Raw genomic sequence first — 17,633 nt, forward strand, 5'->3', positions numbered from 1 at the left:
GATTAACTGTATACACCCTTTACACTGTATCATTTTACTCAAACAATCCGTGTTGTCGTAGTGAGAGCCAATTGCTTAAGTCTTCCTTCCGGCTAGTTCCTTCCCTAATCAGCCAGATGAGTGGTGAAGATCCATGTCTTACATCATGAGTTTTTAAATGTTTGCATATTCAGTGTTCAGCTCACGTTTCTGTCTCAGGTCTGTTAGGATGATGTAAACCAGAAGACATCAGAGAGCCAAGACACCCGACTGATGAAGACATAAATGACTGTTGATTGTCTAGTGAACTATTCTTGTCATCTGTAGAAACACATTTTTCATGTCTGCACCTGCTAATCCATAAAGCAATACAATCCATACTTTAATATATATATTTACTGTATGCTATTTACTGTATTGAAATAGTCTTCTTATTTCATCATATTCAATTCAAAGATCAGGTCAAATATATTTTATTTTACCATGGCTAAATAGAAATGCAGAAGTCTATCAGTAACAGTCTGTTGTTTTTGATAACGAAACAAATGCTGCTTTTTACTGTGATGTCAAGTAAGCACTTGTTTGAAGCCTTACCAATGATTAGGATCAAAGTACTTGTCGTTTTGCTTTGGAGATAACTAGCATTTACATTTAATTGCTTTGTGAAGGCAAAGAGAATTGCAGTGTGCATGCACACACATGATGTACTGACTCAAAGCATCACCTTGAGGCAGGGAGTTCCTTATACTCAACCTCAGGATGGACCAGGTGTGTCTGAAAATAAAAAAATATGAAGTAAGACTGGGTACAGCAGAACTACATTTCAATGTTTCACTCCACCGCCTTAAACAATGTCTTAACAAGAGCACCAAGCGAGAGGACTAAAAGTAGAATGATCTGTCAGGAAACTATTCATTACAATGCATCGAGCGAGACAAGGAAAGAGAGAAATGCTAGCGTCTGAAGTCTGATTATAAGGCTGAGACACATTTAAACACTCCAATGGTCTTTTAAGCAATGTGACAATATTAAAACAAAAAAAATGTTTGCACAGTTTAGTTAAATCTTGTGCAAACCTCTTAATAATGAAAATTAATTAATTCTTTACAATTGAAATATGCAGCTTATCTGTAAATGTTTTCAGAGGTACTAAAAAGCTACAGGCAACTGAGTTTTTATCAGGGTTGGAACTTAATTCTGCAGGACAATGACCCCTCCAGGGTTGGATTTTAGGAAACCTGTTCTTTGTAATCGTCATTGAAACACTGTAAACAACAAATTTGTTGCACATCCGCCTCTCCCTCTATGAACATACACAATAAAAAGAAACAATCTAAAAAGCTTTGAAACCTCATACTACTCAAAACTAAATGTGATATGGTGATTTAAATGATGTTTCCACTTAACTTTGTCGAGCCGTTCCGGCGAGCACGCGCAACGGAAGAGCAATGCAATCAATCCCAGTTCAAAAGCTACACAGGACATGGCGCGCTGCCGCTTAAGTTAAATCGGTGCTCATGTCATGGACTCAAGGTGGACATTGCCATAGTAATCGTAAAGCGTGACAAAATGTCAGCTCATCCGAAAATTTAATTACGTGTCTGTTAACTTACTCTCATGTTGTTCTCGCACGTCAAACACGGTTTTAAACATCTGTGCGCTGTAAGGTGTGAATTATTAATATTTCCCATTTCATATTATATAGTTATTTCCCATTTAATTTCCCGTGTCTTGTTTTTTAAATGCAAAAAGCATTCTCTGTGAATAGCCGCTTAGGATTCAGCTCACGTGCATGAAGCATCATCTACATGTATTTCCCTAAACAACCACAGGTCAGATTTTCTGGCACAGAATGAGAGCTTATTAAAATCACGAACACGATTATTAATTTTTGCTAATTATTATTTTATTTTAGTTAGTTTTTCAAGTGCTGCTGTTAGTTTCATTTAGTTTTAGTTTTTCATTTATTTTGAAATTTTATTTTTATTTCAGTTTACGAAAATGTTTTTTTACCAATAGTTTTAGTCTTAGTTTCAGTTTTTGAAAACATTGGAATTATTTTCTTTGTACTTTAGTCAATTAAATAAAGTTTAAAGAGAATGAACAAATCACATATTGTTGATTTTATGGCATTTCACAAAACATCCCAACTTTTCTGGAATTGGCATTTTGTATTTAATTTTTTATATATATATATATATATATATATATATATATATATATATATGTTTGCATCAATGTAAAAAAAATAAAAAATAGGGTCGCTCTTAAAAAGTTTGGAAACCACTGGTCTATGGCAACATATCATCCCACAGCCTTCCACTGCAAGTGGTTTTGTGTCACATTTTCCCTAATATGGTTTTACAAACTGATGGTAAAGTCCAGAATTTTCTGTTCTACATTTTTTCAGTCTAGATTTTTCTAATCAAATGCATGCACACAAAGTCAGCTATACATAAAGTTTATGAGAATTAAGGCAGACAGAAAGGCAGTCTATAAGATGCAGCTTTAGAAAAGTAGCTTCTTTTCAGAAGACGATAGACAAGAATCTGTCAAACATTGCACATTTACAGTGATCTCAATGTTGGTGATGTGAATTTATCATAACAAACAACAATCACAGCCTCCTGCCTCTTTCAGGTAAGACAACATTCCTTGGTGTGTATTTCACCCTGGCTTAATACAGTGTTACGTAACACGTGTGCAGCAAAAACAATATCACAGTTTTGTGGTGAGCCTCATATAAAGAGACACACATCCCGCCAAAAGTACATACTGTAACAAGCATCGTTCCCATAATATAGTACCTTTTAAAGCCTGTAACTTAACATCAATGCAGGTGTTGTGATGTATAGCAGATTTGAAGAATTATGAAATAAGATTTCATCAATCTCAGGCACTTAAAACTGTGTTAATTATAACTTGATTATTTACACAACGGCAAGAAAATTAACAGAAAAAAATCCACTCATACCAATTTAAAGTACTTATAAAGATAAAGCAATATAAAAATTCTGTTCAATGCAGATAAACCAATAATGATTTAATTGTTATGATTGAAAATTAATAAATACCATTTCATATGAATAAAATAAATTAAAAACTAAATGCTACAAATAAATTTAGGCTTCACAACATTATTATGTACAGTATATATGTATATTCACTAAATATTACATTTAACAGTTTTACTACATTATTAGGGTTTTCAAAACTTTAAATAAGCATTAAAGGACATCACTGGTAATCTAAATGTAAAAATAGCATTAATAAATGAGCTTGCATAATTACAAATGTATTCAATGTAAATCTTAACTGACATATGTAAATAAATAAAAATCTGATAAAAATAAGGTTCTGATATATTGTGCATTTCTAGAAATTAGCTTTAAAATCATTTATTTTGCTTATTAAAAATAACCCCTATGTGCACCAGCATAACTTCAGCATCAATTATATACTATTATAGTTTTCGTTAATATTTTGAACTAAATTTTTCTGTTTTCATTTTAATTTTAGCTAAAGTTTTAGGCTTTTTGTTGTGTGTTCATCATTTTCATTAGTTTTTGTTTTTAAATGTTTATATAGTTTAGTGTGTTTAGTTTATTTTAGTACTTCAACTTAAGCTAAATGAAAATGAGGAATGCTGCCTTGGCAAAGAGCTGAAATATCATTTTATATTTTATTTCAGTTAACATTTATATTATTTAAAACAATGTATTCTTTATGGTTTTAATTTTAGTTGACAATCATAAATGTGCGCTTCACTGACATACTGTAATAAAATAACTAATTGAATTTCCATTATTTAAAAATTGTACTTTCAATATTACATCTGATATATTAGGATATGTATGGTGGGAACACACCAAACCATAGCGAAGAATCTGAACTTTTCCCCAAACTGCTCAGTAGTGACAGTATCAGTGTGGAAACTCTTATGCGAGTTTGCCATGTACCACATTATTGACAAGACCACTCCGGACCCTGCGGCCCCTTACTGCAGCTGAAGAAACGAAGGATGTGACAAGCACGGTGGAATTAGCAGCTGAAAATAACAAGAGAGATGTGACTATTCAACCCTGTTACACAACATGTCCCACGTTGTTTTGGAAAAGCAGAGGCAGAGCAGATGAGGTGGGAGGGTGAAAAAGACGGGAGATAGCAGATGTAGGACTGCTGCACACAATATGTTTCACGCTCTGTCTCTGTGTCATACTGATTCTGACATTAGCATCTGATCCAGGCAAAGTCTCTCGGGACTGTTGCAAAAAGGGCACATTGGTGAAAAATGACAGTCTGACAAAGGGACGTGTGCCTGTAAGCTGATTTTTATGCAAATAAAAGTGCTTGGATTGACGGGTGGATTCCCCCATGACTGGAATACAGATTGTCGTATCTGAATTTGGCTGGGGCGTCCCTATTCTTGAAGTCGGAGAATATCAGTGGTCATATGCAGGTTAGTGGTGTGGTTCCTGTCTGCTGAAAGCAGGTAATCATGCCGTTTCCATACACAAACATTCCCCTACAGCACTACTGCTCCACTTTATACATCTCTCAGGAGACAAGCTCACTGTTAAATGTAGTTCACCATTCACTTTGAAGACTCAACAGACGCTCTCTCAGATTTCATTCAGACTGGCATTGTTTTACTGACCTAGACTTTAAATATTCTATTCTGGAAGTGTCCTTTCACAGAGAAAATGGGAATTTTATCAAATTAAATAAAAAAATTAAAGGGATACTCCACCCCAAAATGAAAATTTTGTCATTAATCACTTACCCCCATGTCGTTCCAAACCCGTAAAAGCTCAGTTCTTCTCCAGAACACAATTTAAGATATTTTGGATGAAAACTGGGAGGCCTGTGAAACTGCCAAGTAAATAACAGTGTCAAGGTCCATAAAAGGTATGGAAGTAATCGTCAAAATACTCCATCTGCCATCAGACGTGCAATCTGGGTTATATGAAGCGACGGGAACACCTTTTATAAGTGAAGAAAACAAAAATAACGACTTTATTCAGCAATTCCTTTGTCAATAGTCTCCTCTGTGTCTTTCCATATCACTGTATGCTGCGTATGCTCTTCTGTGTCATCCGCACCACAAGGATGCACTGTTCCTATACGTATTTAGCTTTGATTTGAAAGAAAACAGCGCATCCTTGTGTTGCGCGGATGATACAGAAGAGCATATGCAGCATAAGGTGATATGAGGGCCTTTCGCACCGCAGGAACCTTTTCATAGTACCAGAACTAATTGTGGAACTACCCACTTTGGGCGTTTTTTGCGATTTTAGTACCGGACTGCCTTTTTCGAGAACCAAATTAGCTCCTACTCCAGAGTAGGGATGTGCGGGTCTAGTCGGTATAGCTCCTACTAGTCAACACTGAAAACAATAGTCGATTACACGACAGAAAAAAAAACAATTATCATTCAAGTTATCATCATTTTATGTTACTATCAAATTCCCATTGTTACATTTAAAACATTTTAAATAAGTTAAAATAAAACATTTGAAAAATAATACATTATTTTTAAAAGTGTTTCGGGATGTAAACTACATTTTTACCTTATGCCTCACATGAGTTTTCTTCGTGTCAGTTGTATCAAAAGACCAAGACGAGCTGGGATTATTTTGAATGAAAAAAATTCACTACAGTTTTGTGTGCTGTGTGATGCGATCCAGTCTACTGGAGCCGTCTAATTCATATTCTTACAGGCACAAGACGTCCACTTCAAAGGTGGTGCTGCCCGTGATGTCCAGGCCACCTATTCCGAAGACCCACTTCGGTGTTGCGCGTGATGTCCAGATTCGAAATTCTGTTGGCTTGCTTTTTGTTATCTCTACATTTTTTCAAGTGCAGGAATAGGTTTCCATCACCCTGTTATAATGCGCATTTTGAAGTATCAAATGAGAAACGAGTGATGGAAATGCCAAATTTCTAATTAAAAACCCTAAATTCGCAAAAAAGTTTTTATGCTTGCTTGAGGTGGTTTTTGACTTGTATGAAAAAGGATTAATGCGAATAATGGGAAATGCATTTTGCGAATAAATTCCTCTAAGCGCATATAAAAAAATATTTGACTTTGTGCGATGAGGCGGGATAACTTGACTAGCAGCAGACTGCATGATCTCGTTCCACAGAATCTGAAATGTTGTTATGGTCGTTCTGAAATGCCTGAGCAAAGTCTGTCATCTAAGTATTTCTGTATAATGTCTTATGCGACTGCGTTCCCAAACAGCAGCATGCATCCACCTCCAAAAGCAATACATCATTTATTGTGTTTCGTCTGCTCGCACTGAGGTGCAAGTAATTTATCATATGAAAATTATTATATTCCGTTCTCCTAGTTTTCTTACTGATATTTAGTGCCAGTTTAACAGGAAGTGATGATTTTGTTCTCTTTGATGCATTGGATGGAAACAGTGCTTGTTCGCAAATGTTTTATGTGATATTCGCAAGTTAAATTCGCAACTTTGGATGGAAACCCTAATCGCCTCAGGTCCTGTCTTTCTTTTTGTTCGTTTTGTTTTTAAATGATATAGCCTACATGACGAAATATGTTTTTAAAAGCCGTTTTAATGCTATTCTTTGATAAAATTCCCTATTATTTTTGCCTTGTGTTTTAATATGTTGGCTAACGTTATATGAAGAATTCTTTCAGGCTATTGATTGATTTTTTATTGTTCTGCATTTCCCCAGCTGATTTTAATAAATAAGCATTGGCTGACGTTTAGTATGTTCTATTTTTTCTTTTTTCTTTTTTTTACGACCGCCTAAAATTAAATGATGATAACGCGAGGCAACAGTATGGCATAATTGTGACCTATTTTTAGCGGAATTCATTGAGGGATTTGTCAATGTGATTCATAGATTAAGTATTTCAAATGTAGGCTATTATATAACATCTTTGGGGGGTTTCTTGCTTTTAGACTAGTTGACTAGTTGGATACAAAACTTACATTTAAACGACAGTCAAATTAGTCGTCGTGCACATCCCTACTCCGGAGCAGGGTCTAACTAGCACAACTGGTACTACTGTGATGTAAGTAGACATTGATTGGCCAGACGCGTTTTGAAAACGCCCTCACCCACCATGATTTAAAACGTTGTGTCAACTTATTTTGCAAGTATGACGAACAGCGATAAATATATGGACACTGAAGTGCAGGCACTTGTAGCAAATGTAGCACTGCCAGTTGTCTTTGGAGACTCTTAGTCCTCCTATCCGTTCTTTCAATCACATTACATATACGTCGACATTCCATGTCCATTATTGTGAAACCCACGAGACACAACAAAAACACAGCCCCAATCACAGCATCCTCTATCCTCCTGTTGTTAACGTTGTTCTTATTTGTTTTCATTCTTAAATGCCACGCACAAATGACAAAGGAATTGTTGAATAAAGTCGTTATTTTTGTTTTCTTTGCTTACAAAAAGTGTTCCAGTCGCTTCATATAACCCAGATTGCACGTTTGATGGCAGATGGAGTATTCTGACGACGACTTTCATACCTTTTATGGACCTTGAGACTGTTATTTACTTGGCAGTCTATGGGACAGTCACAGGCCTCCCGGTTTTCATCCAAAATATCTTAAAATTGTGTTCTGGAGATGAACGGAGATTTTACAGGTTTGGAACGACATGGGGGTAAGTGATTAATGACAAAATTTTCATTTTGGGGTGGAGTATCCCTTTAAGGAGCATGGTAATTAAGACATTATATTTAGGTAAAACATTAGAAATTGGTAGATTAGTAAGAGATGTGGCCAAGCAGGTAGTGCACATGTTGGTATTTAACAGCAGGTGATCTGGATTAAAAATTTTCAAACCCACCCTCCCATCATGTTTTCATGTTTCAAAGTCTCTATGTCAACGAAAACCTCCCAAATCCTTGATTTTTACATCATCTTATGAAAATATGAATGGGCTTGACCATACAAAACCTACTGCCACTTTGTTAGTGTTTTATGAATGGTTGCCAGGATGTTGCTATGCAGTTGCTAAGGCATTCTGAGAAGTTTTAGAGCATTGCTCAGATTTCTAGGGTGCTCTGGGAAGTTGCTTACGGGCCCAAATCAAAGCAAAACCTGTTGCCATGTTCCTAGTCTGTAATAGGTTGTCAGGGCATTGTTATGCATTTGCTAAGGCATCCTGGGCTGTTTTAAAGAGTTGCTAATGGGTTGCCAGGATGTTCTGAGAGGTTGCTTACTGGCCCAAATCAAAAGAAGAAAGTGTGAGTGGGACTGACCATACAAACCCTCCCGCCACGTTTCTAAGGTGTTGTGGATGGTTGTCAGGGTATTGCTATGCAGTTACTAAGGTATTCTGAGTGTTTTTAGTGTACTCATAAACAGTTTCTAGGGTGTTCTGGGTGGTTGCTTAATGGTTCAGATCAAAAAAAGAAAATGTGAGTTGTCAATGGTTTCCAGGCCGCTACTATGCGGTTGTCAAGTTACTTTGATTGTTTATAGCATGCTCTCATGCAGTTGCTAGGGTCAGGTGTTCTGGATAGTCACTTGCTTGGCCATACAAATCCTGCTGCCACGTTTCTAGGGTGTTGTGAATGGTTGTCATGGCATTACCATACAGTTGGTAAAATATGTTGTGTTTTTAGTATGCTTTCATGCAGTTGCTAGGGTGTTCTGGGTGGTTTAGCATGCTTTCATGCAAAAAGAAGAAAAAAATGTGATGCAGTTGCTAGGGTGTTCTGGGTGGATTTGGATTGACTATAAATAAACCACTGCCATGTTGTTACTGGGTTCTCAATTGCTGCTAAGGCACTGCTATGCAGCTGCTAGGGTAAAAAATAGTGTTTTTAAGCTTGTTGTTATGTGGTTGCTAGGGTGCTCTGGGTGGTTGCTTATTGGTTAAGATCAAAAGAATAAAATGTGAGTAGATTTGACCTTACAAAACATGTTGCTAGTATTGTGGATGGTTGCCAGGGCATTGCTATGCAGTTGCTAAGGTGTTCTGAGTGGGTTTTAACAAGTTGTTATGTGGTTGCTAATGGGATTTGGGTAGCAGCTTAATGGACCAAATAAAAAGGGCCTATTCCCAAATCTGTATGATATTCTGGTCTTAAAACATGAATTGACTCTCTTCCGCAATGTATATCTATATAATTTTCTAGGCCAATTCTCCAAGCAGGGAAAATCATCTGAGGTATCATTCACATCTGTAGCACAAACGTGTGGGAAGGATCATGTTTTAAAGTTCAAAGCTCAAACTTTTAGAAATATGAGCTATAATAATATTGACGCTTGCCTTAGCAAGCATCTATAAAAACAGTCGATTGGAGTGTAGGAGGCTCTGTGTCTGTGAGTACATTATCCATTCACCACAGATCCACCAGCTTAAAGTGATCTGATTCAAAAGGCAGCGGTGCTTGAAATGATTTCAACATTATCCCAGCATTTTTGGTCATGTCCCAGCCTGCTTCAATGTTGTTCGCGTTTGACAATCTTCTGTTCCAAGCCACTATTAACCCTCAGCAAATGGAGTGAGCTTGAGCCATTATACCCAGTTTAAGAGACATTCACAGAGAGAAGCACTCTGTGCCAAGGGGACCTCTGACTGACCACAGAGCAAATGTCGGCATGGTCTGATACTGAGACTCTCTCAGCTGGAGGAAACGGCTGTTTCTGCTACTGTGAGAACAATGTCATGTAGAGTTTAATGTAATTATAACGGAAGGTCATACTGTTATAATGGGCTTGAATGCGTCAACAAATTCCACTGTTCGCAAAAACCAAATTAAACCATCAATAAAAAAAATAGGATTAATAAATCAAAATATTATATATATTTCTTTTTAACAATTATTTTTTAAATAATAACATTAATTAAATTATTAATGAATACTTTTGTGACAGAAAAATAAATGTTAAAGAAAATACAGTATTATTTCTGGCACTGAATGCCTTCTCTGCACTATTGCTGGAATGTCGATGAACATTCAGTCCAAAACAAACCAAAAGCAAAGCTCGAACAACACACAAGAGATCTGCTGCTTAAATAACACAGCGAGCACAAACATACAAATTTATTACTGCTACTCTCAAAGCCTATGGAGGTGCTAAATACTGAAAGACTGAGGGAGACATAGTAATTCACACATTCATACACCAACACATAAACACACACTCAGCGCCATCAAATGAAGAACTGGGGGTGCCAGTGGGTAATATTACACAAGCGGAAGAGAAGCCCACCCACTCTATCTGATCCTGATGGCTTCTAGCTGGCCAGACCGGCAAGAGTATTTCATTTCCTCAGTTTCCCTTCAACATCTTCATGCAGCTTTCCAGAAGCCACAAATTCACTGAGCATTCAGTGATGAAGTCTTCTGAGATTATTTTACCAATTACAGAGAGAAAGAGTGTCTTTAAAAGAGAACGAAAGACCCTTGAGGCCTTTGACAGAGGGCCTGATCTTTAATACGGACCGTTTCTTACAAGTGCCTCAAGCTCCTGATTTTTTACAGTAAATCAGTTACAGTATAGAGCACATTTTTTTTTAAAAAAAATATATATTTCTGCAGGAAATAACAATGTAATTTTGTTGTTGTATTGTCTGTAATGTTAGGTTGTGAAGTGAAGATAAAATATATTTTTTTTATTTTGTTTTGGAGCAAGGTGACAATTCCCCATTGCATAAGGACCACAGCGTTAGTGGCTCTTCCTTGGTGAAATATGATCTTGTGGTATTTTAGGGGGTGCTTGTATTTTTCAGGTGGTGTGAGCTGTGTGGGGATAAACATCCATGCTCAGACGCTTCCTAATCTGATTAAGGTAAACGGCTCATCCAATGATACCTGACAAAGTAAAGACTTATTAGAGCAAAGCTGGCCAGTCCGGCTGCAGTGCAACACCAAAGCATCAAGCACTGCAGTGCATTTGATTCAATTCAATCCCATCCCATGAGGGCATGCCATAGCCTCAGGATAGCCTTCAAGTGCCAGAGAAAAATCTTCCTTCTGAACTCTATTAGCACATCGTGTACCAAAAGGCTATTTATAGAGAGCAGAGCATGATGGGAGAAGCCAAAGATGTCCTTATAGAATGTCTCCTCAATGATGTGAGCATCTCACTGTCAAATATGTCACTCACCTAAATTAATCATAGACATCCATATGAATGTCTAAGATTTAGCATTGTTGCTTTATAGAAGAAGAATTTAAGATGCAACATTTATGAGAGTGTATATAATATATAATTAAATAAAACTACAATTATATTTTATTTCATTTGTTAGTATCATTTGGTGTTTAATTGTGCATTATAATTTCCCATATTTTTACATTTAAATTTTATTTGCCGTCATCTAAAGTTCACTTAAAGTTCATCTTTAAAAACAATAAATTTTATTTATTTTTTGGGGACAAAATAGTATAGAATTTTAATATTGGCACTGTGGCACATCCCTATATATGGTAAAAAAAAATTCTAAATAAATAATGTGCTATCATCATGCCCTTCTGGGTCTGAAAAAAATCTGCTAATAAACCATAATGTAACAAGCCCAATAAGCCAAACAGACTGGATGCCAAGCAGAGATGGATGATACAGGGACTGTTTTTACAGTTGGTTGGATAATAATAAGTTTGTGCTTCCTGACATTAGCTGGCCAATTCCATAACACTTATGCTACATTAATTTTTTGTGGACAGACAAAACAAAGCCAAACATAATGTGTACTCTAATCAACCGGAATTTTAAGCACGTATTTGTAATTTGCTGTTCACTCAGAGACCAAAAAAGGCCTGCAGACTGTACGCCTGACCGCATTCGGTGTGCAAGGCTAAGACTGCAACAAGAATGCAAAATGAGAGAGTATTCCCAAATAAAGTGGCAAGGAGTCGACCTAACCTTGACTGGCCATTTTTTCTTAGAGACTTAAGGGTAAAAAGCTTTTAACAAGCCCTAAAAGTCTCCATGATCTCATCCATCATGTGCGTCTCCAACCAGATTCACTTTATCACCTGTGACGGCATTTGTCCCGAAACCCTCAGCAATGAGATTCCAATGCCAACTTCATTAAACTCTATCCATTATGCATAAAGGTGCAATCTATAAGCACCAACACCAGCGCCGCACTCCAAACACAACATGCATTTGTCAGACGCTTCTGTGCTTACAATGAAACTGATAGGTTTCTGAAAATAGCCCCATCTGGCTTTGAAATATTCAGCAAGTGTGGTTAACATCCAAGGCCACTGGGTTAGGGAAGCTTTACACCATATGAGGGGAGGGGTGTGCAAAGATTCATTTTGGAAAGGGGAGGTTGCGCTTCTGCATGACAAACCTCAAAAGCTATGCTTCATTATCCCTTTTAGTTTCTTTAAATGTTATCCCACAGAAAGCTCTGAATATCAAAAGCTGCAAAGGCGATGGGAATTCTTGGCCATGTTCTTGTTGCATCAAGCAAAGTTGTTCTAAGTGTCATTACATTTATATTTATTATATGAAAGGTCACAGTGCGTAAGCATCTAGACTTTTCATTTAAAAAACGTAATTTCAAGTTAAATACAAGTTAAGTTCCATTGACAGCATCTGTGGTGCAATGTCAATTATCTCAAAATCAAGAAAAATTAAGTTCAAACTCCTCCTTGTTTGAAAATACAATGGTAATTTCGGCCAATTTCGTAGGAAAAGTCGAAATGAGAAGCTTATAATTTAATAAATAAATGCACTTACATTGGTGGTAAATTTTACCCCAAATTAAATTCTGGCAGTGTCAGAAGGTTTAAGGCACAGTCCTGCAGTGTGGCTTCTCCTATGATGATCGTCAAATCAAGAAACATTAGGAACTCAGAACCTGATGACACAATTAGTGCGACAACAACAAACCACCACTTTTTCCAACACACATAATCTTCTTTTTTCTGTCACGGATCGATGATGTAAAACTCTGGACAAGTCTTCTTGCGTATGTTCGTTTAGAACAATTCTTTACTATCGTACAGTCTGATTACGTTAATGACAACTTAGATTCCACAGGTTGACAAGGCTTATACCTTGGATCATGTTCAAACAGACAAGCAACAAGGGCTGTCAAAATGGCTGAAAAACTAAATTCGAATTTTGTACTTAAATGTTATCAAAATTCAAATTATATTCAAATTTAATATGCATAATTTCAGTTAGCATTTGACTTCTCTCCTGAGGCCACAAGAGGGCGCATCAAGCAAAACATAAGATAACATGATGACACATAGATGTCCCTATAGAAAATGCATGAAATATGCGTTCTGTGTGAACGACTTGGTTTCAGTTTTGACGTAAACAAGATCTTCTCCGCAATGATGTTCTCTTTTTCCACAATATCTGTAATTAACAATGCAGCAGCGCCGCATCTAGTGGCTTCAACTGGATAGACTAACAAAAACATTCAAATGCAATGACACTTACATCATCATCACATCTCGTGCGCACATTTAAATTCGAATGCAATGTTTTTGCATTCGAATGTGGATTTTTATTTTAAATTCGATGAATATTCAAAATTAGATTTTTTTTTGAAAGCCCTACAAGCAACAATTGTAAAGGACTATTATATATCGTACCTTAGGCACCCAGATTTAGGCATTGTAATGTTGTAAAACTTTTTTAACATTAAAATCATGTTATCATGCATATTGTTTACATTTTGTTCAAAACCAAGTCTTATCTTTTTTTTTCTTCTTTCTCGATAATCTGTTTAACTCAGACTGGATGTCACAAGATGGAAGAAAAGATCTGTCATTACATCTGTTTCATTGCAACTTTTAATATTTACAGACTTTCCCCATTCACTTCCAGTGTGAATGTCTCACTGTAAACCAGATTTACAGATTTATTTTTATTTATATTTTTGGAAAAGAAAGGACATGTTGAAATTATTTTGTGTTGCTGATTAGGCTTTATCTGTATTAAACCTGGAATATTCTTTATTTTCAATCATCAATCACCTTAAATCTGTTCATATAATTACCATGTTAATGTTGCCATAGGGGTCTACTCACTCTCACAAGAGGTGACAGCTACAGCTTGATTTGTGAGTGTGTGCTTTCCTGCTCTTGAAACATAAACATGCATAAATTAAGATTAATTTAGGACCCCTGCTTTACCACTTCATCACAAAAACAAAATACGCCTGGCTGACCAACAGAGCAATGCACTTAATCTCTTGAGCCGAGCATAGAAAAACAATATTTTTACTGCAAGATACATCATCTTGGAATCTGATGTGCATCCTGTCTCGTCTTAAATCAAAGAGTATGTTTACGTCTCGTGAAGATACTGATATCAAGACATGAGGGATTCCTCGTGTGTGTGTGGATCCTTTCTGGCAGACCTCTCATATTGGAGGCATCCTCAGCCAACCGATCCAGCTTCATTGCAGGGAAGCGGTGAGAGGTTGCTTTACGTCCCAAAACCCGACCCTGTCCTTCTGCTCATCTCTCTTCTAGTTAGACCCCCAACATGTGGATTACCATCTGTTTGTGCTCTAAGTAGCTGTAAAATGTTTATACTGTGTCGTTATCCTCTGAAAAGCAGCTGAAAGCCACATGAAAATAATTTGCGAGATTTATTTTCTCACATTAATTTGTTCTGGGCTAATCTCATAACTTCATCTCACATTAGTGTGTGTTGTGTTGACTTAAGCAGGCACAAGACCTCACTGGGGCTAAACGCTCTCTTGAGAACCAGTTAAACGAAGAAGCAATTATAAAAAGCCACTGATAACTGTAGAAGTAGGAGTTTGTTTTCCGCGTGATCCTTGGAAGTGCTCTGGAATTCAATTAGAATTTGATAACACATTGTTTCAATCAACCAACACACCAGAAAAATCAGGGATTTAACAGCATTAGGCTTCAGATGGTGACCACAACAACTCAAAACGTGTCAAGAGCACTTGGGAAAAGTGCCAGGCTGGGGGAGATATTGATTTGCTGGGCAAACTCACTTTATTGGGTAAAACAAATCTTAATTTAGAAGCAAAATCTAATGGAAAAATCAACTGAGACAAATAACACAAAAAAAGGAACGTAAAAATGAACATGCAGCACTGTTAATCTAAGTTTTATCAGAACAGATTTGGAGAAATGTAACATTACATCAGTTGCTAACCACTGGATTCTCTGCAGTGAATGGGTGCCGTCAGAATGAGTTAAAACAGCTGCTAAAAACATCTCAAATAATCCACAAGTATTCAACATGACTCCAGTCCATCAATTAACATCTTGTGAAGTGAAAGAATCCATAAAGACATTTATAACTTCAAACTGTTGTTTCAGGCTAAAATATGTGTCCTCTATCCATAATATTGTTTTCTCCAGTGAAAACAAATGTCTTGTCTGAATCAGGAGTGAAATATGTATAGATCAAGCACTGTTTACAAATGAAAATTGTCCAAAACTGTTCTAAACAAATAGGTTGGTGGATTTTGATTTGAGAGGACAACAGGGGATGGTCTTTTTCACTGGAGGAAGCAGACTGGTATTTTGGCCAGAAGAGATGGTTTAAAATTAAAATGCTTTGATGATGGATTACAGTAAAACACACTGTTTACTACATCACTAAATGTTTAGTAGAGGTTAAACTGATTCTTTTTTAATCCACAGTAAGAGAGAAAACCATAAACACTTCTGATTTGCTTGATTTTTCATGTAGAAAAATTGATACATAAACCAGGAAAAATACATTTTTTTCATAATAAAAAAAACTTCATTACTACATCAAGAGTGACCGTACACCTCCATACAGTACGTATCTGAACAGAAAACATGCTGGATACCAAACCACCACAACTCCAAGAATGGCAAAGCCAGTTCACAATGTTTTGATTTCAGGTTCAGTGGAATTAAATAATTTAATCCGCTTAACAGGGCTCTAGCACAGGCATTAAGATTGTTTGCTCTGATGCTTAGGAAAATAACTGTGATCAAGTACAGTGCATTCATGTCAAACACATTGTTGCTTAATACAATGAACAGAAGGCAGCAGGCTGGAAACACTTGTTTTGAGATTCTCAGTCAGAAGCTGGCAAAAAAACACTACAAAAATCAATCAATTTCATTTTAATACTTTAGTCTTGATTTCCAATAAAAACATGAAGCAGAATTGTGTAATATAACAATACACACACACACACACACACACACACAACAATACAATTAATACTTCAATAACAAAACATAATATTAATAATAGTAGTAAGAAGAAGAAGAAGAAAAAATATTGTTATAAAATTCACGCCTTTAATATTATAGAAAATAATCATTAGTCTTTGAAATCGTATAGATTAACAAAATGTTAAGAGCATCAGCAGCAAAGCCGCAGTGATTCCGCTGTCAGAACAAAAACAGCCAACATTAAGTCAAATAAAGCTGCAAAACAGCCGCCACTCGCCTTACCTTTTTCTTGACAAGAAGAAAGGATCTCTTCCTCCTTTGGATTTGCTACCTGGGTAATGATGGACGTGTTGTCCATGGAAACGGGATTTTATTCCTTCTCAGTCACTTATGTTTTGATAATTTTCGGCTAGCCTGATGCTAGCGAGCTAGCGGTGTGAGTCCAGATGGCAGACGCACCATACAGCGCACTCGATCTTACACCAGCGCATCCGAATAAACATACAACACACACTTCACGATCATACAGCGAGCAGTGCGACACGAGGCACTCCTGTCAGATGGCGGGGATCGGCGACATCTCAGCCCTTGTGTGTTTTGAGGTCTGTGGAGACTGGAGATCAGTGTGTAAAATAACAAAGAGTCTGATCTGCAGCCGCGCTTTCTCTCCTCTTGCGCGCGCGCGTGTGTCTGTGTGGGTACCATACTGTATGGACCGTGTGAAACTACCCTTTACAAAAATGAACCATGGTAACCATGGGTACTGCAGTTACTTTTACTTGATATCAGTCACACTGCAATAAAAAGTTAAATGAAAATTTGAAAAAGTATGATTATATATGAATTAATTGATTTATTATGATAATTTGGCAAAAATGTAGCGTACATGTAGGTACTTTACAGAAATGTAGCATTATATAAAATGTATTATTTAATCAAATTGTATTTTAATGATTAATTTATTATTCTTATTATTATTTTTTATATATATTTAATCAAATTGTATTTTATATATTATATATATATATATGTTTTTTTTTTTTTTTATTTTTTTATTTTTGTTTTTATTTTTTTTATTTTTTTATAAGTATTTTTATTTATTTTTATTTTTTTTTTCTTGAAAAAATGTTTTCTATATTAAATTATTTCTTGCAAAAGTATACAGTAAAAATACATAAGCTATTAAGACTTGTTGTACATTTAAAACAAGAAAAAGACAACAAATCTAATGTTTGTTGAATCTAAAATTTTACTTTGTTGTTTTCTGACTTGTTTTTGTTACAAGTTCAAATAACAGCTTGAATATATATATATAGTTTGCATCATAAATAATCAAAACCATCTAATAACGATATGCACATCAACACGAAATAACAAACAAAATTAAAATAACAACAATCAAAAAAATAAATAACAACAAAATCTGTGTAGGCACAGCTACAGTCTGTATTACAGGTCAAGCTGTAGAAAGTAGCCTTTTCTTTTTCTTTTTCTTTCATTTTTTTTTTACCTGTTAGCTCTCACTTAGAAC

The 17,633-nt window shown here is 36.0% G+C and overlaps 1 protein-coding gene across 2 annotated transcripts in view; it reads right to left on the bottom strand.

Annotated features, from left to right (window-relative positions):
• Window positions 1–16,808, bottom strand: part of LOC109058197 (CTD small phosphatase-like protein) — a 39,288-nt gene extending 22,480 nt beyond the window's left edge. For both annotated transcript variants that reach the window (XM_019075419.2, XM_019075420.2), the window contains exon 1: window positions 16,385–16,808. In XM_019075419.2, the coding sequence (XP_018930964.1) occupies window positions 16,385–16,460 (76 nt within the window). In that variant the 5' untranslated portion in view covers window positions 16,461–16,808. The remainder of the gene's footprint in view (window positions 1–16,384) is intronic.
• Window positions 16,809–17,633: the final 825 nt, after the last annotated feature.

The sequence above is a fragment of the Cyprinus carpio genome, chromosome A24, assembly GCF_018340385.1.
Source record: "Cyprinus carpio isolate SPL01 chromosome A24, ASM1834038v1, whole genome shotgun sequence".
In the NCBI taxonomy this organism is placed as follows: domain Eukaryota; kingdom Metazoa; phylum Chordata; class Actinopteri; order Cypriniformes; family Cyprinidae; genus Cyprinus; species Cyprinus carpio.